General features: G+C 40.7%; 1 protein-coding gene across 7 annotated transcripts in view; it reads left to right on the forward strand.

The window, feature by feature from the left end:
• Window positions 1–19,194, forward strand: part of LOC116268561 (zinc finger and BTB domain-containing protein 25) — a 22,656-nt gene extending 3,462 nt beyond the window's left edge. For 6 of the 7 annotated variants that reach the window (XM_031661383.1, XM_031661379.1, XM_031661381.1 and 3 more), the window contains exons 2-3: window positions 11,895–12,074; window positions 17,536–19,194. In XM_031661383.1, the coding sequence (XP_031517243.1) occupies window positions 11,902–12,074; window positions 17,536–18,670 (1,308 nt within the window). In that variant the 5' untranslated portion in view covers window positions 11,895–11,901 and the 3' untranslated portion in view covers window positions 18,671–19,194. Of the gene's footprint in view, window positions 1–3,329; window positions 5,018–11,894; window positions 12,075–17,535 lie in introns of those variants that run through there. The other variant, XM_031661384.1, reaches the window with a different exon arrangement.
• Window positions 19,195–25,789: the final 6,595 nt, after the last annotated feature.

Raw genomic sequence — 25,789 nt, forward strand, 5'->3', positions numbered from 1 at the left:
TAAGGAGAGAAAGCTAAGAAAATACTGCTCCAGTTTATTAGCACAGGCTATGGAGACAGACCTGGCTTTTTATCTCCGCTTTATACCATTTGTTGATTGTGTGTCCTAAGCATAGGATTTTTCCTCATTTGTAAAATGGAAATGAAAATAATACATTAGTCATCACAGTGAGGATTTTAAGAGATAATGTATATACAGCACTTAGCACAAGGCCTTGCATATAGTATTTATTATAATAATAGGTTTTGAAAATAACCAGAATAGTAGTATTCTCCTTAAGAAAGGAAAGATACTGCTATTTGAACCTGCTTAGGGATAGAGGAGGAAGAAGAAACACCAGTTTCAGGATTATTTATTAAATTTATTTATACTTCTGGTTTATTTATTTTAGACAGAGTCTACCTCTGTCACCCAGGCTGGAGTGCAGCGGCGTAATTTCGGCTCACTGCTGCCTCCGCTTCCTGCGTTCAAGTGATTCTCTGGCCTCAGCCTCCCAAGTAGCTGGGATTACAGGCGCCTGCCACCACACCTGGCTAATTTTTGTATTTTTAGTAGAGACGGGGTTTAGCCATGTTGGCCAGGCTGGTCTTGAACTCCTGACCTCAAGTGATCCGCCCACCTTGGCCTTCCAAAGTGCTGGGATTACAGGTGTGAGCCACTGTGCCTGTCCCATATTTTCTTTATCCATTTGATTATCCGTGGACATTTGAGTTTTTCCCCCTTATTGGCAGCTCTTCTGCCTCAGCCTCCCAAGTAGCTGGGATTACAGGTGTCTGCCGCCATGCCCAACTAATTTTTGTATGTTTAGTAGAGACAGGGTTTCACCATATTGGTCAGGCTGGTCTTGAACTCTGACCTCAGGTGATCCGCCCTCCTTGGCCTCCTAAAGTGCTGGGATTACAGGCTTTTATTTACACTTCTACTTTCCCTTTGCTAACAGGAATTTTTTCTCTTTTGTGTGTGTGTGTGCGCTTTATTGGGAGAAAAAGTACTTAAGAGTTTTCAGTTATTTTTGATATTTTTCTAATTCATTTCTTCTCTGGTTACAAATCAGTCATGCATGGATGTTTTGTTTTTCCTGAAATCTCCAGGCACTTTAAGCAAAGGGTTTTATTAGCCCACTTGAGTAATGGGTTCATGGGAGTACCGTTCCATTGCGAAAGAAATATTAGTTTACCTGTATCCAGAAGTTTTAGTTACTCTTGTCTGTACTGTCTAGGTCTGTACTAGCATTGTAATTTTCCAGCTTTCTCCTGTCCTTCGAGTACCTTATTTTTTCTTTTAGAAATTTGGTCTGTCTTTAATGGACTAAGAAGAATCTTTTCCTTTCTTTCTCCGGGTTCTGATTTTTTTTTAAAGGTCTGTTAACAATTTGTGCTCACTGTTGTTAGTTTTCTTGTGTGCTTGGCTTTATCAGGCATCCTACAATGTCATGTTGGTTAGATGGGAGTTAGAAGTGCTTGGAGGTTGCCTATGTCTGCCAACAGGCAGGAGGCCCCAAACTAATGTTTCCCAGTTCCATTTAAGGTTTCTAGAGCATAACTACTCTTCCTGTATCATCTACCACCTCCACCTCGTACCCTCTTTGCTAACATTCTCAGTATATCTTAATAAGCAGATGTCTGGAATTATAGCAGATTTTACCTCAAACAGTATTTTCAGATTTGGAATTTCTATATCACTTTTAGATGTTATGAATTCCAATCTAGGTGTAATGGAGTAAGAGAGTAAATATTTCTTTTTCCTAAGTACTATTTGAAAAGAAGGCTGAAAATAGTGTGTTCCTCTGCCTCCCCACCCATGCCGGGTTGCCAGTTTAGGAGCACTTTTGTTTCTTTTTTTTCTTTCTTTTTTTTTTTTTTGAGACAGAGTTTCACTTTTGTTGCCCAGAGTGGAGTGCAGTGGTGTGATCTCGGCTCACCGCAACCTCCGCCTCCTGGGTTCAAGCGATTCTCCCGCCTCAGCCTCCCAAGCAGTGGGATTACAGGCATGTGCCACCACACCTGACTAATTTTGTATTTTTAGTAGAGACAGGGTTTCTTCATGTTGGTCAGGCTGGTCTCGAACTCCCGACCTCAGATAATCCACCTGCCTCAGCCTCCCAAAGTGCTGGGAGTGAGGCACTGTGCCCGGCCATGGAGCACTTTTGTTTCTTAATCTGGCCAGTGGAGGCAGAGTCTCGCTCTGTCGCCCAGGCTGGAGTGCAGTGGTGTGATCTCGGCTCACTGCAAGCTCCGCCTCCTGGGTTCATGCCATTCTCCTGCCTCAGCCTCCCAAGTAGCTGGGACTACAGGTGCCCGCCACCATGCCCGGCTACTTTTTAAAATATTTTTGGTAGAATTGGGATTTCACTGCGTTAGCCAGGATGGTCATGACCTCGTTATCTGCCCGCCTCGGCCTCCCAAAGTGCTGGGATTACAGACATGAGCCACCGCGCCCGGCCAATCTGGCCAATATTTTAAGGTTACAATTAGAATTACAGTTGTTGATATTTGTTCATTTAATGTAGTCAACATAATTTCCACACTTTGAATGCTCTTAAGGAATTGTTTATTTATAGAGACTAGTATAAAGTTGTTCTATCTTACTTAGTTGGAACTAATCCAGAGTTACTACAATCTAGAAAGTAAAGAAGGTTTTTTTTTATAGTCTCTTAAATATCACTGTAATTGTAGAGTGTGAAATAATTTCTTGGGTTTCCTTGGTCCCCTGTTCCTCTGAGGCAGTGGTTTTTTTTTTTTTTTTTTTTTTTTTTTGAGACAGAGTCTCGCTCTGTAGCCCAGGCTGGAGTGCAGTGGCGCGATCTGGACCTCGGCTCACTGCAAGCTCTGCCTCCCGGGTTCACGCCGTTCTCTTGCCTCAGCCTCCTGAGTAGCTGGGACTACAGGCGCCCACCACCATGCCCGGCTAATTTTTTGTATTTTTAGTAGAGACAGGGTTTCACTGTGGTCTCGATCTCCTGACCTCGTGATCCGTCCACCTCGGCCTCCCAAAGTGCTGGGATTACAAGCGTGAGCCACTGCACCCGGCCAGCAGTGGTTCTTAACTGAGGTGTCATGTTAGAATCACCTGGGAAGCTTTTTAAAAAAAGAATCTGGCCGAGAACAGTGGCCCACGCCTGTAATCCCAGCACTTTGGGAGACCAAGGCAGGTGGATCACCTGAGGTCAGGAGTTCGAGACCAGCCTGGCCAACGTGGCAAAACCCTGTCTCCACAAAAATACAAAAATTAGCCAGATGTGGTGGTGGGCGCCTGTAGTCCCAGCTACTCCGGAGGCTGAGGCAGAGAGAAGCACTTGAATCCAGGAGGCGGAAGTTACATTGAGCTGAGGTCACGCCACTGCACTCCAGCCTGGGTGACAGAGCGACACTCTGTATTAAAAAAGAAAAAAAAAACAGTCTGTGCCTCACCCCTAGGAATTCAGTTCTGTTTGGGCTAAGCCTGGGTTGGGACTCAGACATCAATACAGCTCTTCATAGAAGGTTTTACAGTATAGTCAGCAATAAGAACCTCTGTTTCAGGATAAAATGATTTCTACAAACATTTTTTCATTCTCTAGGTAATAAAATGTCACACCTCTACAGTCATGTGAAAGTTCCATTAAAAAAGTTAGTCGCTATATAAAGTCTTTTATCATATGGCACTTGAAATATTTTGCTTTTGCCTTTGTATTTATAGCCGTGAGTAAGTAGCTCAAAAAAGCTGTACATATTCCTCTGCCAACTTTCCTGTCTCCTTGTCTGAATGATAATTCATCATAAAGTCTCAGTGGTAAGCATTGACAGAGAAAATATCTAAGACTGTTTTCCTACAGAAACAGTCATCTTGCTCTTTTTGTTCCTTTTTTATTAAAGATTCTTACAGCCTGAGAGAATGAAGAGCTGTGTAGTCCAGGATATCAGTCTGGCTACCATAGATCTGAGAGTCCAGTCTAGTACAGTAGATTTTTCTAAATACATAAGAATCAAAGATATATATTGATTATCAAGCCAGCTTTAAACAAACATAGATACTAGTATAAAGTTGTTCCATCTTAATTTGAAGTAATCCAGAGTTACTACAATCTAGAAGGTAAAGAAGGTTTTTGTAATCTCTTAAATATCAATGCTAAACATATTATGATAATGTATCACTTTGATGACAGATAAAACTTCTAAAAAGGTAGCACTCTTACATTTTGATTCTAGTATTTATAAGTATAATAAAATGATACATTATTTTTCCGTAATTTCTCTCACATCTTAAAATTCTCATCAGAAAGTCTCAAATGTAACTTCTAAGCTCTTTCTGTATTCATGGGAAACTTTAGCTTTTTCACATACTAGAGAAAATAAAATAGACAGTCAAAGAATGATGAGCAAAGGCTATACAAAAAGTCTAGCTAATAGTTTGCAAAGTAGGTTGTATTAGAAAATGTTCTAATAACTTTGCACTGGAATGGGGCTATTGATTTGAAGTAATCTGATATATTACAACATCAAAGGTCTATTATGCAAAACAAGTTTGAACGCATCTCATGTGTACTTGGTGTTTTTTTTTTAATAGATTTTGTTTCATTTTATACACTTGAAAAGTTTACTCCCTTATTTGATTCAACATATTTGCAAAATCTGCCAACAGTATAAATGTTGAAAGTTCTAGATGGGGTTTTAAAGAAAGGGCCCTGGGTTTAAAGTCAGTCTTGAGGTATTACCAGCACCATTTAATTGCTAGTTGTTTGACTTCAGGTATGTTTCCTGCCTTCTCTGAGCCTGTGGTTCCCAGCCATAAAATGGAACTGATAGTACCTGCTCTACTACCTCACAAGATTTAAAAGAAAAAAAAAAAGAAAGAAAAAAAGATAGTGTAGGGCAGTGGTTCTCAGTGTGGTCCAAGGAGCCACTGAAGGTTTCATGGGTCAATAAGGATCTCCCTTATGTAAGAACAGATTCTCAATATACTCGAACCAAAACAACATATGACAACAGATTGAATGCAGAATCAGATAAGAGAGTCCAGCTGCATCTGTTAAAGCCAGGTATTAAAGAGGATTGCAAAATGTAAATTAATACCACTCCTCTCACTTGTTTTTGAAAGTTTTTTAAGGAAAAAATATGTTAGTATGTAATGGGTTTATTGCTATTTTAAATAAATATTTTAAAGTCTTTTAATTTTGAATATAGTAAATATTGATAAATATAATCTATATAAACAGCAGCTCTTCATAATCTGTAATACTTGTTTTTTGAGACAGAGTCTCGCTCTGTAGCCCAGGCTGGAATGCAGTGGTGTGATCTCGGCTCACTGCATCTTCCTCCTCCCAGGTCCCGGTTCAAGCAGTTTTCCTGCCTCAGCCTCCCAAGTAGCTGGGATTACAGGCACATGCCACCATGCCCAGCTATTTTTTTATTTTTATTTTTATTTTTATTTTTAGTAGAGGTGGGTTTCACCAAGTTGCCAGGCAGGTCTTGAACTCCTGACCTTGTGATCTGCCCACCTTGGTCTCCCAAAGTGCTGGGATTACAGGTGTGAGCCACCGCACCCAGCCTGTAATACTTTTTTTAAAAAGTGTAAATGGATCATGAGACCACAGGTTTTTAGAACTGCTGATAAACAGTAATGGTTGAGTAGGGCTGCTCTGCCTATGGAGTAGCCATTCTTTTATTTATTTTCTAATAAATTGCTTTCATTTAAAAAAAAAAAAACACAAAATGTTGGAGGAGGGGGCAATGGTTGAATAGTTCCTATCAGGACAATTTCCTGCAGATAAATATAAACTTGATAAATTTTTTTTTTCCCCTTTTGAGATGGAGTTTCGCTCTTGTTGCCCAGGCTGGAGTGCAGTGGCACGATCTCGGCTTACCGCAACCTCCGCCTCCCGGGTTCAAGCAACTCAGCTGCCTCAGCCTCTGGAGTAGCTGGTATTACAGGCATGTGCCACCACACCCGGCTAATTTTGTATTTTTAGTAGAGACGGAGTTTCTCCATGTTGATCAGGCTGGTCTCGAACTCCCGACCTCAGGTGATCTGCCCACCTCTGCCTCCCAAAGTGCTGGGATTACAGGCGTGAGCCACTGTGCCCAGCTGATGAAAGTTTTAAAAATGACTAGGTGACATTTGAGAATTACAGAAACTAGATTGAGGTCTGCAATTGGAAGAGGAGAACAGCAGTGAATAAGCTTCTGTTTTTATGGCTTTTAGACTGGCATAGGTCCCAGCTGGTGATATGAAGAGGTGGCTACAACTGTAATAACAACCTGTAATCTCTCTAGAAGAAATGGGGACAGAGCTCACAGTGATCACGCAGCTGGAAAGTGCAGGAGAAAATCCTAGAAAGAATGTTGGAGTGGCAGAACCCCAAACACTGTTTATAAACTCTGCTTGAATTTCTTGCAAACCCCTGAACTGTACATGTGTGGAGCAGCCTCCAAACAGCACACTTAAGGCTAGAGGAGCAGAGATTTTAGCTACTGTCCACCACAGGGGAGGCAGAACTTGGAGTTTAAGTCTAGCTGAGGTAATTGTCTACAAAAACAAAAACATAAACACTCTTTGGAAGAATATTACAGAATCTAGAGTCATTTGTATTAATCACAATATCTAGGCTATAATCCAGAAACCATCACCCTAATCAGTGGAGACTGACCCCACAATGAGCCAAAGGTTGGATTTAGCAGAGAAGATTTAAAGCAGCTATTATAACTATGCTCAAGGATGTAAAGCAAAATAATGTTGTATATGTGAACAAATAGGAAATCTCAGCAGAGAACTAGAAACTTTAAAAAAGAACGAAATGAAAATTTTATATCTGAAAATACAGTATTTGAAACAAAAATCTTGAATAGATTTAACAGAGCAGATAGAAGAGATAAGTCATTTAATTTGAGGATAGATTAATAGAAATTATCTAATCTGAAGTAGATAAATTATTGTATATGAAAGTTCTGTGTAAACTTCAGTGCTCTATGTAAGTTTCAGAGTTTATTACTCCAGGTTTCTTTCATATGTAAAGGGAAGAGGTGCATTTGGGTCTTCTTCTGATCTGAAGCTCCCTTATTGTCTTGTCCTGTCATGTCTGTGTCTAGGCTTTATGCCCTCTGGTTTCTTTATTTTTATTTTTATTTTTTTGAGACAGAATCTCGCTGTGTTGCCTAGGCTGGAGTGCAATGGATCTCAGCTCACTGCAACCTCTGCCTCCTGGGTTCAAGTGATTCTTCGGCCTCAACGTCCCAAGTAGCTGGGATTACAGGCATATGCTCCCACACCCGGCTAATTTTTGTATTTTGAGTAGAGGCGGGGTCTCACCATGTTGTCCAGGCTGGTCTCAAACTCCTGGCCTCAAGTAGTCCACTCACCTTGTCCTCCTAAAGTGCTGGGATTACAGGCGTGGGCCACTGCGCTTGGCCTAGCCTCTGGTTTCTAATATCCCCTGCAGTCAAATATTTGGCCCTTGCTGCTTTCCTGTGCTATTGTCAGAGGTCACCAGGAATCTTTTGGTCATTACACTCGACATGTTTGTAATGGGCCTCACCCCCATGTTTCTCGTCAGTTATTTTGCACCATTGCCACCTCCTTTCTGCAAGGTCATTGCTTTTCCTCAATGACGATGTTTTCTTATTTCTCCTTCTCTGTCTTATTGTGTCTTTTCTGTTTTCCAAAGATTCATTCTTAGCTTTTTTCCCTCTTATTTCATTCTACTTTTTAGTCTACTTTATTATTTTCATACTTGGTTACTTCAGCCTTGTCATTTTAGAGGCCTCTTCTCCCTCCCCGGCTCTGCTCTCTCTAGAGCCCAGTCCTGCTTCTTGTCTCTGCTGATCACTAAACATAACATTTCTACTTAGGTATCTGGTAGACATTTGGAGCTCAGGGTGTCTGAGGTGAAACCTCTATTCTTCTTCTTCTTCTTTTTTTTTTTTTTTTTTGAGGCGGAACTCGCTCTTGTTGCCCAGGCTGGAGTGCAATGGCGTGATCTTGGCTCACTGCAACCTCTGCTTCTCGGGCTCAAGCGGTTCTCCTGCCTCAGCCTCCTGAGTAGCTGGGATTACAGGCACCCGCCATCACGTCTGGCTAATTTTTTGTATTTTTAGTAGAGACGGGGTTTCACCATGTTGACCATGGGTGGTCTCGAACTCCTGACCTCAGGTGATCCGCCCGCCTCGGCCTCCCAAAGTGCTGGGATTACAGGTGTGAGCCACCGCACCTGGCCTTTTTTTTTTTTTTTTTTTTTTTTTTTTGAGGTGGGAGCCTCTTATCAAGCCAGTTTCTGTACTACTTCTCTAATGTTCTGGGACTCTGCCTTTATATCAACACCTAGCACGTGGCAGTTACTCTGAAAATGTGATCTGAAGGAATGGATGAATTCTTCTATTTACCCAAGCTGGAATTCTGAGACTCACCTTTGATTTGATCTCTGTGGTGACCACATCCAATCTGTTGCCAAGTCATGTCAGTTTTGTGTCTAATGTATCTCTTGTATTCCTTCCTCCATTCCCACCACAATTACTTTGATATCATAGTAGGCTTCTAGCCAGTCTTTTCTTTCTCCATGCCTTTTCCCTTGCTAATATTTTTTATATGTTGCTATTAGAGCAGTCTTGATTCATGCCTAATGATGGTGATGATGATAATGCCTCGTATTTATTAAGCACTTACTATGGGCCCACTATTTCTAAGTGCATTATATCATTAAATTCAAATAACTTTTAAGTTAGATACTGTCATTATCCATATTTTATAAGTGAAATGGAGGCCCAGAGAGTTAAGTATCTTGCCAAGACCATGCAGCTAGTAAATGGCAGAGCTAAAATTTTAAGCTGTCTGATTTTAGTTCAAGCTTTAACTACCACACTCTGTTCTCCCTCCCACAGAGTAAGGTAACTGATCATGCTGTTCTTACTCAAACGTCTTAGATAGTTGATTTCAAACACTATACTACTTTTCAGTCTTATATTCAGTATCCTTTGTGAGCTGACCACATCTCATTATTTCTGTTACTTTGGTTTTTTTTCTATGCCAGACTGAATCCTTCTGTTACCTAAATATTCATATTCTTCCCAGTAATTTTATTCATTTTATTTTTTTTCTGCCTGGCCTTCTTTCCCATTGAGTTGCCTGTGTTTGTCTCCCTCTGATAGCATGTTCTCTAACTGCTCTATGCTACTAAATGCATTTATTTCATATTATAATTATGGTTTGATGTTTTATCTTTCCTGTGAGCCTGTAATCTTGAGTGTAACATCTGTCATTTTTTTCTGTCTCCATGCCTTGTACAATGCACGCTTTTACATATTTTTTCTTTATTAAATTGCTCTTCAAAAAATCTGTTGAATAAGTGAAGAATTTAACTATTACCCATAGACCATTAACCATAAGATTCCCATATGGGTGGCTTATTAGTGTGCTATGTCTCATTTCCCTGTGGTTCAGTAGTTCATTGTACTACATAATGGGAAGAACTGGTGAAAATGTTTATGATCTGAGGGTTTGGTGTTTTTTTGTTTTTGTTTTTGTTTTTTGAGACAATTTATCAGGCTAATTTAAGATACTTCAGTTTTTTCAAAAAATTGATTATTATTCAAAAAATAATCATTTCATTGATTCTAAGACACGTTTTTCACATGCTGAAATTGTCAATATAGATTTTTATTTTGTTAGGCTCAGCACAGTGGCTCATGCCTGTAATGCTAGCACTTTAGGAGGCCGAGGTGGGCAGATCACCTGAGGTCAGGAGTTTGAGACCAGCGTGGCCAACATGGTGAAATCACATCTCTATTAAAAATACAAAAATTAGCTGGACATGGTGGCGGGCACCTGTAATGCCAGCTACTTGGGAGGCTAGGCAGGAGACTCACTTAAACCTGGGAGGCGGAGGTTGCAGTGAGCTGAGATGGAGCCATTGCACTCCAGCCTGGTCAACAAGATCAAAACTTCATCTCTAATAATAATAATAATAATAAAATTTGGGGATTATTCCACATCAGTACATTAAATATGTAGTTTTAATAGATTCTACCTTTTTTTTTTCTTTTTGAGACGGAGTCACGCTCTATCATCCAGGCTAGAGTACAGTGGCGCGATCTTGGCTCACTGCAAGCTCTGCCTCCTGGGTTCACGCCATTCTCCTGCCTCAGCCTCCCAAGTAGCTGGGACTACAGGCACCCGCCACCATGCCCAGCTAATTTTTTGCATTTTTAGTAGAGATGGGGTTTCACTGTGTTAGCCAGAATGATCTCGATCTCCTGACCTCGTGATCCGCCCGCCTCGGGCTCCCAAAGTGCTGGGATTACAGGCGTGAGCCACCGTACCCGGCTTTTTTTTTTTTTTTTGAGACAGGGTCTCGCTCTGCCACCCAGGCTGAAGTGCAGTGGCATGATCATGGCTCGCTGTAGCCTCGATCTTCCTGGCTCAAGATGTCCTCCTGACTCAGCCACCCAAGTAGCTGGGACTAAGGCATGCACCACCATGCCTGGCTAATTTTTGACACATAGGAAGCACTATAAAATGTTAGCTATATTTATTATATTACTGATCACTTAGCTGTCTGCTGCCCAAGCCACTGCCTGTCTCCAGACGGCTAACCCCGCATTCCATCACTGACCTCCTTAGACCTTGGTCTAACTGGCTGGTGTGGAAACCTCATTCTTTTTTTCAGTGTCTGCTCTTTCAAAGGATGTTCTCCTGGCCACCCAGTGATGCCCTTTATACTACAGCTACCAGGGCTCTCTCCACAGTAGGGTAGAGAAGATGAGATAGTCTCGCACCTGCCTGAAACCAGGGCACTTCTGAATGTCTTTGCTGCTTATACTCGGCTTCTCGGCCAGAATTCTGCATATTCTTCCTCATATAGGCTCCCCCGACAGTTGTTCCACCTTGCCTTCTACTTCCTTTGGGAACCTACATTCTAATGTGCATCTGAATCCAGATGAGATCAGGGTTTAAGTTCTTTCTTTTTTGTTTGTGGTTTTTTTTTTTTTGGTTTTTTGTTTTGTTTTGTTTTTTTGAGACAGTTTCACTGTTGCCCAGGCTGGAGTGCAGTTGTGTGATCACAGCTCACTGCAGCCTTGACCTCCCAGGCTTAAGTGATCCTCCTGCCTCAGCCCCCCAAGTAGCTGGGAGTACAGGTGCATGCCACCATACCCAGCTAATTGTTTTATTTTTTGTGGAGATGAGGTTTCACTATATTGCTCAGGCTGGTCTCGAATACCTGGGCTCAAGCCTCATCTTCCCAAGGTGCTGGGATTACAGGCATGAGCCACTGCACCGGCTTAAGTTCTTTCTCATGAGGCTCTTGGGCCACAATTAAATTGGGGATGTGGCTTGACATCTATTTTAAGGGTTCCTGAGCTACTGTGACTGATAAGTCCCCTAAACATTTGATGAGAGGTGGGAGGCCAGTATCCCCTGAGTACCAGAGGATCCGTGAGGAGGAGTGACATCTCTAGCTCAGCCAGGATACCCTGTTATGTTATTAACATATAGCTGACATCAAGTAGCAGTTTCCATTACAACATGGTTTTCACATAAGTTATCTCATTTAACTCTGAGGCAGGAATCAGTATCTCATTTTCATTTTTCTAATGAGGAAACAAGATTAGAAACATTGTGTTCACATAGATGGAAAAGGACAGGTCTGTCTTCGTGTGTCACTCATACCAAGCTATCTTCTTATCAGAGGAAAAAGGGTCATATTTTATGGTTCAGCAGAGTTTATATCAGTTGGCATAATGGAGGAATTTAGTGTTAGCCGTGTTTGCAGTGAAAGTAATAGGATGGAAAACTTGAATAATTTCATTTAAATTTAGGTTTCCTTGTTACTTTGTAGGTTTGTGTGAACTGTAGACAATTTTATGTTAATAAAAAGTAATGCGTATATAAATACACACCTATATATATTTATCTTGTCGTTTTTTCAGAACCACAATGGACACTGCCAGCCATAGCCTTGTTCTTCTCCAACAACTGAACATGCAGCGAGAATTTGGTTTTCTGTGTGATTGCACAGTTGCAATTGGAGATGTTTACTTCAAAGCCCACAGAGCGGTGCTTGCTGCTTTTTCTAACTATTTCAAGATGATATTTATTCACCAAACAAGGTAAGGATGTGTTTTTGTAAATAAGAATTTTTAATATTGTGATTTATATAAGCCTTATTATAATATCATTTTGGAAATTCTTTGTTACAGAGTCACCCTAAGAAGTAAAGTTATAATTTTTTCTTTTTTTTTTTTTGGAGATGGAGTCTTGCTCTGTCACCCAGGCTGAAGTGCAATGGCGCAATGTCGGCTCACTGTAACTTCCACTGCCCAGGTTCAAGCGATTTTCATGCCTCAGCCTCCTGAGTACCTGGGATTATGGGCGCGTGCCACCACGCCTGGCTAATTTTTGTATTTTTAGTAGAGGTAGGGTTTCACCATGTTGGTCAGGCTGATCTCGAACTCCTGACCTCAGGTGATTTGCCTGCCTCAGCCTCCCAAAGTGTTGGGATTGCAGGCGTGAGCCACTGTGCCTGGCTAAATTATAATAATTTTTTATACATTAGTAATTATACTCAGTGGGTAGGCTCCATAGTGGAAAATAAGAATGAAACTAAGAATAGCTAAAATTGGCCAGTTGCCGTGGCTCACATCTGTAATCCCAGCACTTTGGGAGGCCAAGGTAGGCGGATCACAAGGTCAGGAGTTCGAGACCAGCCTGGCCAATATGGTGAAACCCCGTCTCTACTAAAAATACAAAAATTAGCCAGGCATGGTGGACAGCTGTAGTCCCAGCTACTCGGGAGGCTAAGGCAGGAGAATCACTTGTACCTGGGAGGTGGAGGTTGCAGTGAGCCGAGATCATGCCACTGCATTCCAGCCTGGGTGACGGAGCAAGACTCTGTCTCAAAAAAAAAAAAATAGCTAAAATTTACTGAAGGCTTATCCCATACCAAAGCACTAAGTATTTGCCCTGTAGTGTAAATTCTACTGCCCTCCCTATTTTAGGGAAAGGAAAACTGAGACTGAGTTAAGTAACTTGCCCATGCAGGATTATATAGCCAATAAGTTTGATACAGATTTGTCTGAAGCTATGTCTATGCTTTTAGTCACTAAGCTGTTAATTTTTATTTCATGTAACACTTTTGTTTTATTATTTTTTATTTTTTTTGAGATGGAGTCTAGCTCTGTTGCCCAGGCTGGAGTGCAGTGGTGCGATCTCAGTACACTGCAACCTCCACCACCCAGGTTCAAGCAGTTCTCTTGCCTTAGCCTTCCAAGTAGCTGGGACTATAGGTGTGTGCCGCCACGCCTGGCTAATTTTTGTATTTTTTAGTAAGGATGGGGTTTCACTATGTTGGCCAGGCTGAACTCGAACTCTTGACATCAGGTGATCTGCCCGCATTGGTCTTCCAAATTGCTGGGATTACAGGCGTGAGCCACTGCACCCGGGCTCATATAACACTTTCATAGCAAAGTTTCAGTATCCTAATTCTACCTGCCATATGGTCTGTATTATAGTTTAAGGGTCACTTGTTTCAAATATTTTTTCAAAATTACTTTGCTTTTTCAAATTTGGGTTAATCCAACATATTAGGTATATAGGGAGGGGGAAGGAAAGTGGTATTCAGATTCTAACCTTTTGGTAGAGTAGTTTTATTCCATCCTAGATTGAAAGTGACGGAACACTCTATGTTTTTTTAAATAACCTTACTTGAAATAGGAGTTCAGCCTCAATTATACATTGTAATTGTTTTTGTTTTTGTTTTTTTTGAAGACAGAGTTTCACTCTTGTTGCCCAGGCTGGAGTACAATGGTGCAATCTCGGCTCACTGTAACCTCCACCTCCTGGGTTCAAGTGATTCTCCTGCCTCAGCCTCCTGAGTTAACTGGGATTACAGGCATGCACCACCACGCCCTGATAATTTTGTGGTTTTAGTAGAGACGGGGTTTCTCCATGTTGGTCAGGCTGATCTAGAACTCCCGACCTCAGGTGATCCACCCGCCTCGGCCTCCCAAAGTGCTGGGATTATAGACGTGAGTCACCATGCCCGGCCTTAATTGTTTATTCATTCAAATATTTATTGAATAAGTATTCAATATGTAAGGCTCTGTGCTATACCTCAGTGTATTAATCCGTTCTCATGCTGCTGTAAGGACGTACCTGAAACTGGGGGGTTTTTTTAAATTTTTTTTTTGATACAGAGTCTCACTCTGTCCCCCAGGCTGGAGTGTAATGGTGTGATTTCGGCTCACTACAAGCTCCAACTCCTAGGTTCAGGTGATTCTTGTGAGCCTCCAAATAGCTGGGATTACAGGTGTGTACCACCACACCCAACTAATTTTTGTATTTTTTGTAGAGACAGGGTTTCATCACATTGCCCAGGCTGGTCTTGAACTACTGACCTCAGGTGATCCACCTGCTTCAGCCTCCCAAAGTGCTGGGATTACAGGCATGAGCCATTGCACCTGGCCCGAGACTAGGTAGTTTAAAAAGGAAAGTGATTTAATTGACTCACAATTCCTCAGGGCTTGATAGGCCTCAGGAAACTTACAATCATGGCAGGAGAGGAAGCAAACACTTCCTTCTTCACATGGTGTCAGGAAGAGGAAGAATGAGAGCCAGGTGAAGGGGGAAGCCCCTTATAAAACCATCAGATCTCGTGAGAACTTACTATCATGAGAATAGCATGGAGGCACCACCCCATGATTCAGTTACCTCCTATCAGGTCCCTCCCACCACACATGGGAATTATGGGAATTATGGGAATTACGATTGAAGATGAGAGTTGGGTGATATGGGTCAAACCATATCACCCAATAACAGGTAAGTTATAATCTCTGTCTTTGAGCAATTCATAGTCTAATAAGTAATGTGTATAAAGCAAATAGTTGTGCTGTAATTGACCCTTCTGTGCCTCCATTTCCTTATCTATAAAATGTTTGAATAGTATACTCACCCCATGGGTACTGAGAAGATTAAATGGATTAATAGTATTGAAATGCTTAGAATAAAGTTTTGCACTGTTAGCTACTGTTACTGTTAATAATAATGCCTTAAGTCTGTCATAGAAGTGTATACAAGATAGAGTAAGGTTTCAGTGGCCCTATTTTGAGAAGGTTGGAACGGGCTTTACAGAGATCCTGGATCATGAAGAATCAGAAGGAGTTTTTCAGATGTTGTAGAAGGACTCAAGAATGTGCATCATAGGCAGAGGGAAAAAATGGCATGAAAACATATACAGATATATGAACCAGGCCAGCTCATTCAGACCACAGAATAGATCGGAATGGTTGAAACATACGGCACAAAGTGGAGAGGAGATTGGAGTGGGGACAAGTAATGGGCAACTTTTTCTGGCAAATGAAGGAGTTTCTTATCTGACCTAAGTGTCAGTGTAGATTACTCTCACTATATTGGAAACGCCACCTTCAGAGCAGTCTCTTGAGAGCTGTGAGCTGGTTCAGCTCTCAGTGCACCTGTTATGTGCTTGCTAAACTGAACCCAGGTGATACAAAGGTAGGCCTGCTATGTGGTATCTCTGTATTGAGCAACTAAAAATCATGTTATTAGAACCCTGAACTGATATTTTTAAAAGCCCTGCCACAAACCATGTTAGTGGGTGGGTTAGAGCTAAGAGTGGAACCCAGTAGAGGAAGAGGGAAGTCCTAAGGTATCAAGACTAAAGCAATGGATTGTCAGCATACTGCCACCCAGAGCAATCTGATGCACTGATATAAACTTATGCTTCAGGGAAGGTAAGTCCATTCACTGATTTCATTGTTCCTTGATAGCAACATTTCCTTCAGGTTGTCTCTATTCTAATTTTGCAGGGATATGTCTGATTTCTTACATACTTATTTCCATCTATTACTTGAATTCTAGATTCATATGTAAAAATTGAAATTTGGGATTATTTTTAAGCTTTTCAAAATTATACCTGTATTCATTGTGATTTATTTATTTATTTTTATTTTTAATTATTTGAGACAGAGTCTGGCTCTGTTGCGCAGGCTGGAGTGCAGTGGCACGATCCTAGGTCACTGCAACTTCTGCTTCCCGGACTCAAGTGTTCCTGCCATGTCAGCCTCCCGAGTAGCTTGGACTATAGGTGCATGCCACCACGACTGGCTAATTTTTTGTTTGTTTGTTTTGTATTTTTGTAGAGACAGGATTTTGCTGTGTTGCCCAGGTTGATCTTGAACTCCTGAGCTCAAGTGATCCACCTGCCTCAGCCTCCCAAAGTGCTGGGATTACAGGCATAAACCACCATGCCTGGCCTCTCATTTGTGGTTTAAAGAACACATATATGAATATATTTGGGAAGCCAAAATAAGATTAGCATTTGGATTTTAAATATTATCAATTTCAATGGATTCTTTTTTTTTTTTTTTTTTTTTTTTTTGAGACAGAGTCTCTTTCTGTTGCCCAGGCTGAAGTGTGGTGGTGTGATCTCAGCTCACTGCAACCTCTGCCTCCCAGGTTCAAGCAATTTTCCTGCTTCAGCCTCCCTAGTAGCTAGGACCACAGGCGTGTGCCACCATACCCGGCTAGTTTTTTGTAATTTTAGTAGAGACGGGGTTTCACCATGTTGGTCAGGCTTGTCTTGAACTCAGATGATCCACCTGCCTTGGCCTCCCAAAGTGCTGGAATTACAGGCGTGAGCCACTGCACCTGGCCGATTTCAATAGATTCTTTCAACAGTTTTAAGATATTTTTGTTGTGGCTATAAACATGTAAAATTTGCCATTTTAACTATTTTTAATTATACAATGCAGTGGTGATAATCACATTCACAATGTTGTACAACCATTATTACTATCTATTTCCAAAACTTTTTTATCACCCCAAACAGAAACTTTGTACCCGTTAAGCAATAATGCCCCATCTCACCCTCTCAACCCCTGGAAACCGCTAATTTACTTTCTATCTCTATGACTTTCCCTATTCTAGATATTTTATACAATACTCATCCTTTTGTGTCTGTCTTATTTTACTTAGCATGATATTTTCGGGGTTCTCTACGTTGTAGCAGGTATCAGAACTTCCTTCTTTTATGGTTGAATAATATTCCATTGTATGTGTAAGCCATCTTGTGTTTATCCACTCATCTTTTGGTGGACACTCAGCTTCTTTCTACCTTTTGGCTACTGTAGTAATGTTGCAGTGAACATTGGCATACAGGTATCTGTTTTGAGTCCCTGTTTTTAGTTCTTTTGATTGTTTACTCGACAGACTGTTAAATTCCTTAAGAGCAGGGTACCTATTTTATTCATCAATTTTCTACCCCTGGCATCTAGTATAGTGCATATCACTTAGGAGTCATTCGATTAACGTTGAACTAATCGGAATGTGTCTATGTTTCCTAACTTTAGGCAGTAGATTGAATACAGGAAGACTTTTTGGTAGGCCATAAAGTTGGTATAAAATGAAAGTTTAAGTGTTGCCATGTTTTATAAGGCAGATTGCTAAGTTTGAACTTCTTAGGAAGAAATTGCTTTAGTCTCAGACTATGCTGTTAGCTGAAAGGCCAACTAGGTTGTGTTTCATTTCTTGTGGGTCTGTTTTTGTTTTTAACAGTGAATGCATAAAAATACAGCCAACTGACATCCAACCTGACATATTCAGCTATTTGTTGCATATTATGTACACGGGGAAAGGGCCAAAGCAGATTGTGGATCATAGTCGTTTGGAGGAAGGGATTCGATTTCTTCACGCCGACTACCTTTCTCACATTGCAACTGAAATGAATCAAGTGTTCTCACTGGAGACTGTGCAGTCCTCAAATTTATATGGCATTCAGATCTCAACAACCCAAAAAACAGTTGTGAAACAAGGACTGGAGGTCAAAGAAGCTCCTTCTAGTAACAGTGGAAACAGAGCTGCTGTCCAGGGTGACCACCCCCAGTTACAGCTGTCTCTTGCTATTGGTCTGGATGATGGCACTGCAGACCAGCAGAGGGCCCATCCTGTCACCCAGGCGCTGGAGGAGCACCAGAAGCCCCCAGTTTCCATCAAGCAGGAGAGATGTGACCCAGAATCTGTGATCTCCCAGAGCCACCCCTCACCCTCATCAGAGGTGACAGGCCCCACTTCTACTGAAAACAGTATCAAAATACACTTATGCCATTACTGTGGGGAACGTTTTGATTCCCGTGGTAAGCTAAGGCAACATCTCCATACACATGTGTCTGGATCCCTGCCATTCGGTGTTCCTGCTTCCATTCTGGAAAGCAATGACCTTGGTGAAGTGCATCCCCTTAATGAAAACAGCAAGGCCCTTGAATGCCACAGGCTCAGCTCCTTCATTGTTAAGGAGAATGAACAGCAGCCAGACCACACCAACCGGGATACCACAGAGCCTTTGCAGATCAGTCAAGTATCTTTGATCTCCAAAGACGCAGAGCCAGTAGAATTAAACTGTAATTTTTCTTTTTCAAGGAAAAGAAAAATGAGCTGTACCATCTGTGGTCATAAATTCCCTCGAAAGAGCCAATTGTTGGAACACATGTATACACACAAAGGTAAATCTTACAGATATAACCGATGCCAAAGGTTTGGTAATGCATTGGCCCAGAGATTTCAGCCATACTGTGACAACTGGTCTCATGTCTCCCTGAAAAGTTCTCGCTTGTCACAAGAACACTTAGACTTGCCTTGTGCCTTAGAGTCAGAGCTTACACAAGAAAATGTGGATGCTATCCTAGTTGAGTAGCAGCTTCTCTTTCAGAATTTTTATACCAATTCTGAAAAAGAAAATTCGCATGGCATTTTTTATTCATAAATTATTTTCCTCCTCAAGTTTGGTTGACTTTTTTTCTTCACAGCTTATCCATGGTTTTAAGGTTGTATATATTAGATCTTCTCATAAGACATATTAATATGTGGCTATTAAAATGTAACATTCAATTACTACTGTGAACTTTTCACAAATGAAATTACAATTTAGAAATCAGAAATCAATGTAGAAATATGGAAACTTTAAATAGTTATTTATAGAATTTCTAAGTTTTTCCAGTTACAGAACCAGTAAAATCAGATTGAATATAAAGTAAATGAAATCTGTTTTAAAGCATATTCTAAACTATCACTTCTGCCTACATTTCACATGAATTCACTCCTACAAGAATTATTTTTAAATATTTTCTTCCATATAGGAAATTAATACTTATTTTAGTGCATAACTATATGTTATACATATGTTATAATGTATAAAAATTTATTTTAAGATATACCAAATCATGAGTAGTTTTATTTTTTAACAACTAGCTCTACAACATCTTACCTACATGGCTTCTCTTTACTTTTTAACATTGAGTATACCTCATTTTTTTTTTTTTTTTTTTTTTGAGACAGTCTCCCTCTGACGCCCAGGCTGGAGTGCAGTGACGTGATCTCGGCTCACTGCAAGCTCCACCTCCGGGTGCACGCCATTCTGCCTCAGCCTCCTGAGTAGCTGGGACTACAGGCGCCTACCACCATGCCCAGCTAACTTTTTTGTATTTTTTTAATAGAGACGGGGTTTCACCGTGTTAGCCAGGATGGTCTTGATCTCTTGACCTCGTGATCCGCCCGCCTCGGCCTCCCAAAGTGCTGGGATTACAGGCATGGTATACCTCATTTTTAATAAGAAACAGTTAAAAGAAAGGGAGAAGAGTCAGAGAGAAATTAAAAAATCTTTAAGAAACAGTAAGATATACACACATAGATAAACATGCAGAGACAGAGACTGAGCTAGAACTACATTGACTAAAAACCCCAGGGTTGTTACCTTGGTGTATAGTGTTTTCTTAGACAGCTTAAAAAGCAATTTGAGATTTTTATGACCAGAGGTTTACATGAGTTGAAAGAGAAAGATGATAAAATATAAATCATCTTTCTACCCTCAATGTCAGAGGATTTTTGGGGCTTCCTGGGTTGATACTAATTTTCTAAAAACCACTTGAAAAAGTAGTTTTTCAGTGGCACAGTTTTTACTTTTTTCCTGATCCATAAAGCCAGCAAAGTGGATACATTCAGTGTTCTGTAACTGCATTTAAAATCCATGATGTTAGCTTTCCCTCTATAAATCAACTTAACCCTCTTTTATAATGGTGACACTTACAAAGCTAAAACCCCAGGAGAGTTAAAGTTGATGGAATAAATTACAGATTCCCTGGCTCTATATACCTGGGAAATAGCTGGTTAAGCTTCACCACAAAGGATACATCTAAATTGTTTCTGAAATGTTTAAATTTCAAACACCGCATAGTCAAGGATAATAAAACAGACATATTTTTTTGCCCTCTTGTTAAATTCTAAGCTTCATAGGCATTTGAATACATCTAAAAAATTTGGTTTGTGAGCCTTAGAATTTAACCACTTACAAAACTCTTGAGCTCCCTCCACTTCCGAGGATATTTCCTGACACATTCAACAGCATCAGCGTTCAGTCAGGAGGGAGCTCAAAGAGTAATCCACCTAATTCTAAGGACACAAAGGTTTTCTCTAGATAAACAGTTTAGGTAAATTACAAAGTGGTAAGTTTTTCTTGAGGATTGAATGAAGAAAAAACTACTGGATATTGTGTCAGGCAATTGAGTTTCTGCCTTAGACAAGTGAGTAAAGGCTCCTATGGTCAAGATTGATGTGTGTTGAGAACAAATCTAACTATTTATAAGATCAATTGTATTGGGAGTAATTAAAACAAATGTATTGCTCTTTGGGGTCAGAACTCAGAACTTCATCTAATCTTAAACTTTTTCCTACCAATTCACTTAGGCAACTATTCAAATTTGTACTGCCCTCAAAGATTTCATCTCATTGGAAGAACACAAGTATTAACATTTATTTTTTGTATTTTAGGCTAGTTAGGATATATTTCCTAGCCTTAATTTTTCTTCTCTGTATTCTTCCCCATTTGCCCACTCATTATTATTATTTATTATTATTATTTTTTTTAAGGAGTTTCGCCCTTGTTGCCCAGGCTGGAGTGCAATGGTGCAATCTCGTCTCACTGCAACCACTGCCACCTGGGTTCAAGCGATTCTCCTGTCTTAGCCTCCCAAGTAGCTGGGATTACAGACATGCACCACCACACCCAGCTAATTTTGTATTTTTAGCAGAGATGGGGTTTCACCATCTTGATCAGGCTGGTCTGGAACTCCTGACCTCAGGTGATCCACCAGCCTCGGCCTCCCAAAGTGCTGGGATTACGGGTGTGAGCCACCGTGCCCAGCCCACTCGTTATTCTTTGACGCAGGAAATCCTTGTATATAGCTAAAGGGTGGAGGTAGAGTTGTATATGGATGATGGGATAAGACAGCAAGCATGTCAGGGCAGAGTGTGGAGAAATGGTAAGAGTTTGTTAGCAGCTGATTGGCCGTGATAGACGACACTGATTTAAAGCAGAAATATATCTGTTTGTTGAGAGTTAAGAAAATAGTTGTTAACTATTTCTATTCTTACAGTTCCTTTTAATATTAGGAATTCAAAGCAAATGCTCTTTCCTTGTTCCTTATAACATTCATTCTGTTTAAGAAGTGGGAAAATATCAACTTCATTTTATAGAAAAAAAGTCCCAAAAGCTGAATTCCAGAGATGTAGTAAATGGTGTGGGACTGACCCCCAGTTTTTGTTGTTGTTGTTTTCATTTATGCTGCAGGGTTGGTTTTTTTTTTTTTTTTTTTTGAGATGGAGTCTCACTATGTCGCCAGGTTGGAGTGCAGTGGTGCTATCTCGGCTCACTGCAACCTCCGCCTCCTGGATCCAAGCAATTCTTTTGCCTCAGCATCCTGAGCACATGCCACCACGCCCAGCTAATTTTTATATTTTTAGTAGAGACAGGGTTTCGCCATGTTGGCCAGGATGGTCTTGAGCTCCTGACCTCGTGATCCGCCCACCTTGGCCTCAGATTACAGGCATGAGCCACTGTCGCCTGTCTCTGCAGGCATCTTTTAAAGTAACTGTCATATGCCTAACACTGTGCCCTGAGTATTATTTTTTAAAGATGTGATTGCTCACTGAGAAAATTTGCTTTGTATTTTAGAAGTTCTTCCACCTAGGCCAGGCGTGGTGGCTCACGCCTGTAATCCCAGCACTTTTGGGAGGCCGAGGCGGGTGGATCATGAGGTCAGGAGATCAAGACCATCCTGGCTAACACAGTGAAACCCTAGTAAATACAAAAAATTAGCCGGACGTGGTGGTGGGCACCTGTAATCCCAGCTACTCGGGAGGCTGAGGCAGGGGAATAGCTTGAACCCAGGAGGCGGAGGTTGCAGTGAGCTGAGATTGCACCACTGCACTCCAGCCTGGGTGACAGAGCCGAGACTCCATCTCAAAAAAAAAAAAAAAAAAAAGTTCTTCCAGCTAAAACCTTTATTTTTGACTACATCTCCACAAAATGGAGCTATATGGTTAGCCAGTATCCTAATAATATGGTGCAGTTTGCATAACGATTACCAAGCTTGAAACTGGAAATATCGTATGCACTTTCATCTGTGTATCAGGCAGATACTAAACAAACATTTTCCCTGTGAGTCAGCTTAAAATTTTTCCTTCTTTCAAAATCTTACACAGTTGTTTTCTGGAGAAAAATAGAGACTGTTTTAGTATTTGTTCTTATTAGCATATCATCAGAACTCAGCACAGTCTGCCTTATAAGAAAATAAGAATTTTTTTTATTTATAACTCTTGAGATTGTTAATTCTTGCTCTTCCTGATTTCTCATCTGTAAAGTGAGTGTAAGCAATACCTACCTCACAGGGGTGTTGTGAGGATTTATATTAAATGTGTTAAGTTCTCTCAGTATTATTGATTAAAACCAACCATATAAACGACATTTATTCTTTAGATAGACGTATTAACTTTAGTATTTCAGCCTATAAATTCTAGAACGTTCTTAAAAGCAGTAATGTACTATCTAATATTCAATGACTAATTGACAGAACTCTTATTGTTATTTTTTACAAATAACTCTAGAAACAATACTGTTGCTAGAATTCCTATTCTACTGTAATTTAATCATCACTGTTTCTTTTTAGCCTTCAGTAAGGAGGATATTAGTTCTTTGGCATTATTGGGAATAAAACTTTGTCAATTTCAGCTTTATTGAAAGTTCTCCCAAATATATTGTTTACACAAAGGAAAAGGAACAAAAACAATAAAGAAATATGTTTATTTATTTTATTTTTTTTTGAGATGGAGTCTCGCTCTGTTGCCCAGGCTGGAATGCAGTGGCACGATCTTGGTTCTCTGCAACCTCCACCTCCCAAGTTTAAGCGATTCTTCTGCCTCAGCGTCCCGATTAGCTGGGACTATAGGCGCACGCCACCACACCCAGCTAATTTTTGTAGTTTTAATGGAGACGGGGTTTCACCATGTTGGCCAGGCTAGTTTTGAACTCCTGACCTTGTGATCCACCCACCTCAGCCTCCCAAAGTGCTGGGATTGCAGGTGTGAGCCACCAGGCCCAGCCCATTTTTATTTCTTTAATGTAGGTGATCTAAATAGTAGATGAGGACAGGAAATGGGTTGAAGGTAATAACATAGTATTATTAGAAAAGTCTTCACTGAAAACTGAAGGAAATACATATTAATCATGGAAAAAGATAGTGTGAAAAATGTGTAATTTCATTAACGTTTGTTTGTGCAGGCACATTCTTGATGTTGTGAGTCAGATACTTGATAAATGTCCATTTTTTGTAGTAATTGATGTAAAAATGGGCCATGCGAAGAATTTTCATAATGTAATTTGTGTCTTTATATGTTTTGAACTACATATAGATCTGTGGCACTTAAATTGTTAATTTTTAATTTCTTAAGAGTGAAGTCTGTAAATGATTATTCTCTGCTGTACTTCTGTGTTTGTATGGTTAGACATTTTGAAAACTGGTGAGATTACACAATCCCAAACCTGGATGTCTTAAATACAAGGAATTACAAACTGTGATTTTTGTCTTGAAGACGTGGAAGAATTCATTGTGCTTCAGTATGTATTTGTACTGCACTTGATTAATTAGTAAGTATTGCTCTGGTGCAATTGATATTAACTGGCATCAGCTCCTCTATTTTGTGCTAAATAAAGTCATTTAGTCAGAATGGATCAAATATAAACTTTAAAATAAACTTAGATTATAAAAACTTGTTCAATAGAAAAGACCCACTGAAAAAATCTTCAAAGTACATGTAACATAGCAAATACAGGAGACCAAAATCAACAATACATTGTGTGGCTAAACTCATCCACCTAATATACTGTGAATTTGCTTTAGAAACATACTTTTAGAAAGTTGTGTATCAGCCGGGCATGGTGGCTCATGCCTGTAATCCCAGCACTTTGGAAGGCCAAGGCCCAGGAGTTCAAGAACAGCCCGGGCAATATAGTGAGACCTCATCTCTGCCAAAAATTTTGGCCACAGGCAGTGGCTCACGCCTGTAATCCTGGCACTTTGGGAGGCTGAGGCGGGTGGATCACCGGAGGTCAGGAGTTCAAGACCAGCCTGGCCAACATGGCAAAACCCTGTCTCTACTAAAAATACAAAAATAAGCTGGGCTTGGTGGTGCACGTCTGTAGTCCCAGCTACTTGGGAGGCTGGGACAGGAGAATTATTTGAACCTGGGAAGTGGAGGTTGCAGTGAGCCAAGATCGTGCCATTGCACTCCAGCCTGGGCAACAGAGTGAGACTGTCTCAAAAAAAAAAAAAAAACGGGTGCGGTGGCTCACACCTATAATCCCAACACTTTGGGAGGCCCAGGCGGGCAGATCACAAGGTCAGGAGATCGACACCATCCTGGACAACACGGTGAAACCCCATCTCTAGTAAAATACAAAAAATTAGCTGGGTGTGGTGGCGCGTGCAGGTAGTCACAGCTACTAGGGAGGCTGAGGCAGGAGAATTGCTTGAACCCGGGAGGCAGAGGTTGCAGTGAGCCAAGATCGCGCCACTGCACTCCACCTGGTGACAGAGCAAGACTCCACCTCAAAAAAAAAAAAATGTTGTGTATCCTCTAGTTGGAATGGAAAAATGGAAACAATGAATTTCATTTATTTTATCAAGACAAATTAATGTGACTTAATCAAAAGTTTATTAGCTCAGCTTGTAGAATGTGTTCTTATTTTACATCAGTGTTTGACAAATGTTGTGTTCCTGGTGTTGAGGTAAGTAGTCTTTGTACTGGGTAACATTTTGGAGGTGTGATGCAAGAATGCATTCGTGGGCCTAATTCTTACCAACCATAATCTGTGTTAATAGAAAATTGATGTCCTAACCAAATGCTTTCCAACTGCCGTCTCTGGAAAGAAAGATAGTATCTCGTCATTTCCCAGAAGTTTCTTGCTTTGCTTCTTTTTTTTTTTTTTTTTTTTTTGAGATGGATTCTCGCTCTGTTGCCTAGGCTGGAGTGCAGTGGAGTGATCTCAGCTCACTGCAACCTCCGCATCCCAGGTTCAAGCTATTCTCCTGCCTCAGCCCCCTGAGTAGCTGAGATTACAGGTGCCTGCCACTACACCCGGCTAATTTTTTGTATTTTTAGTAGAGACAGGGTTTCACCATGTTGGCCAGGCTGGTCTCGAACTCCTGACCTTGTGATTCGCCTGCCTCAGCATCCCAAAGTGTTGGGATTACAGGTGTGAGCTACTGTGCCCAGCTGCTGCTTTCTTCTCTATTTACAGTCTACTGTATCGCCTTTTGCCCCCAGTAACATGATCCACAATAGTAGTTCTCAACTGAGGTATATTAGTCAGGATTCTCCAGAAAAAGAAAGAAACAACAGGTAGAACTAAGAGAAAGAGATTGATTTGTTACAAGGAATTGGTTCATGCAATTATGGAGGCTGAGAAGTCCCAAGATCTGCA

This window comes from Papio anubis, unplaced genomic scaffold, assembly GCF_008728515.1.
Source record: "Papio anubis isolate 15944 unplaced genomic scaffold, Panubis1.0 scaffold142, whole genome shotgun sequence".
Lineage (NCBI taxonomy): Eukaryota > Metazoa > Chordata > Mammalia > Primates > Cercopithecidae > Papio > Papio anubis.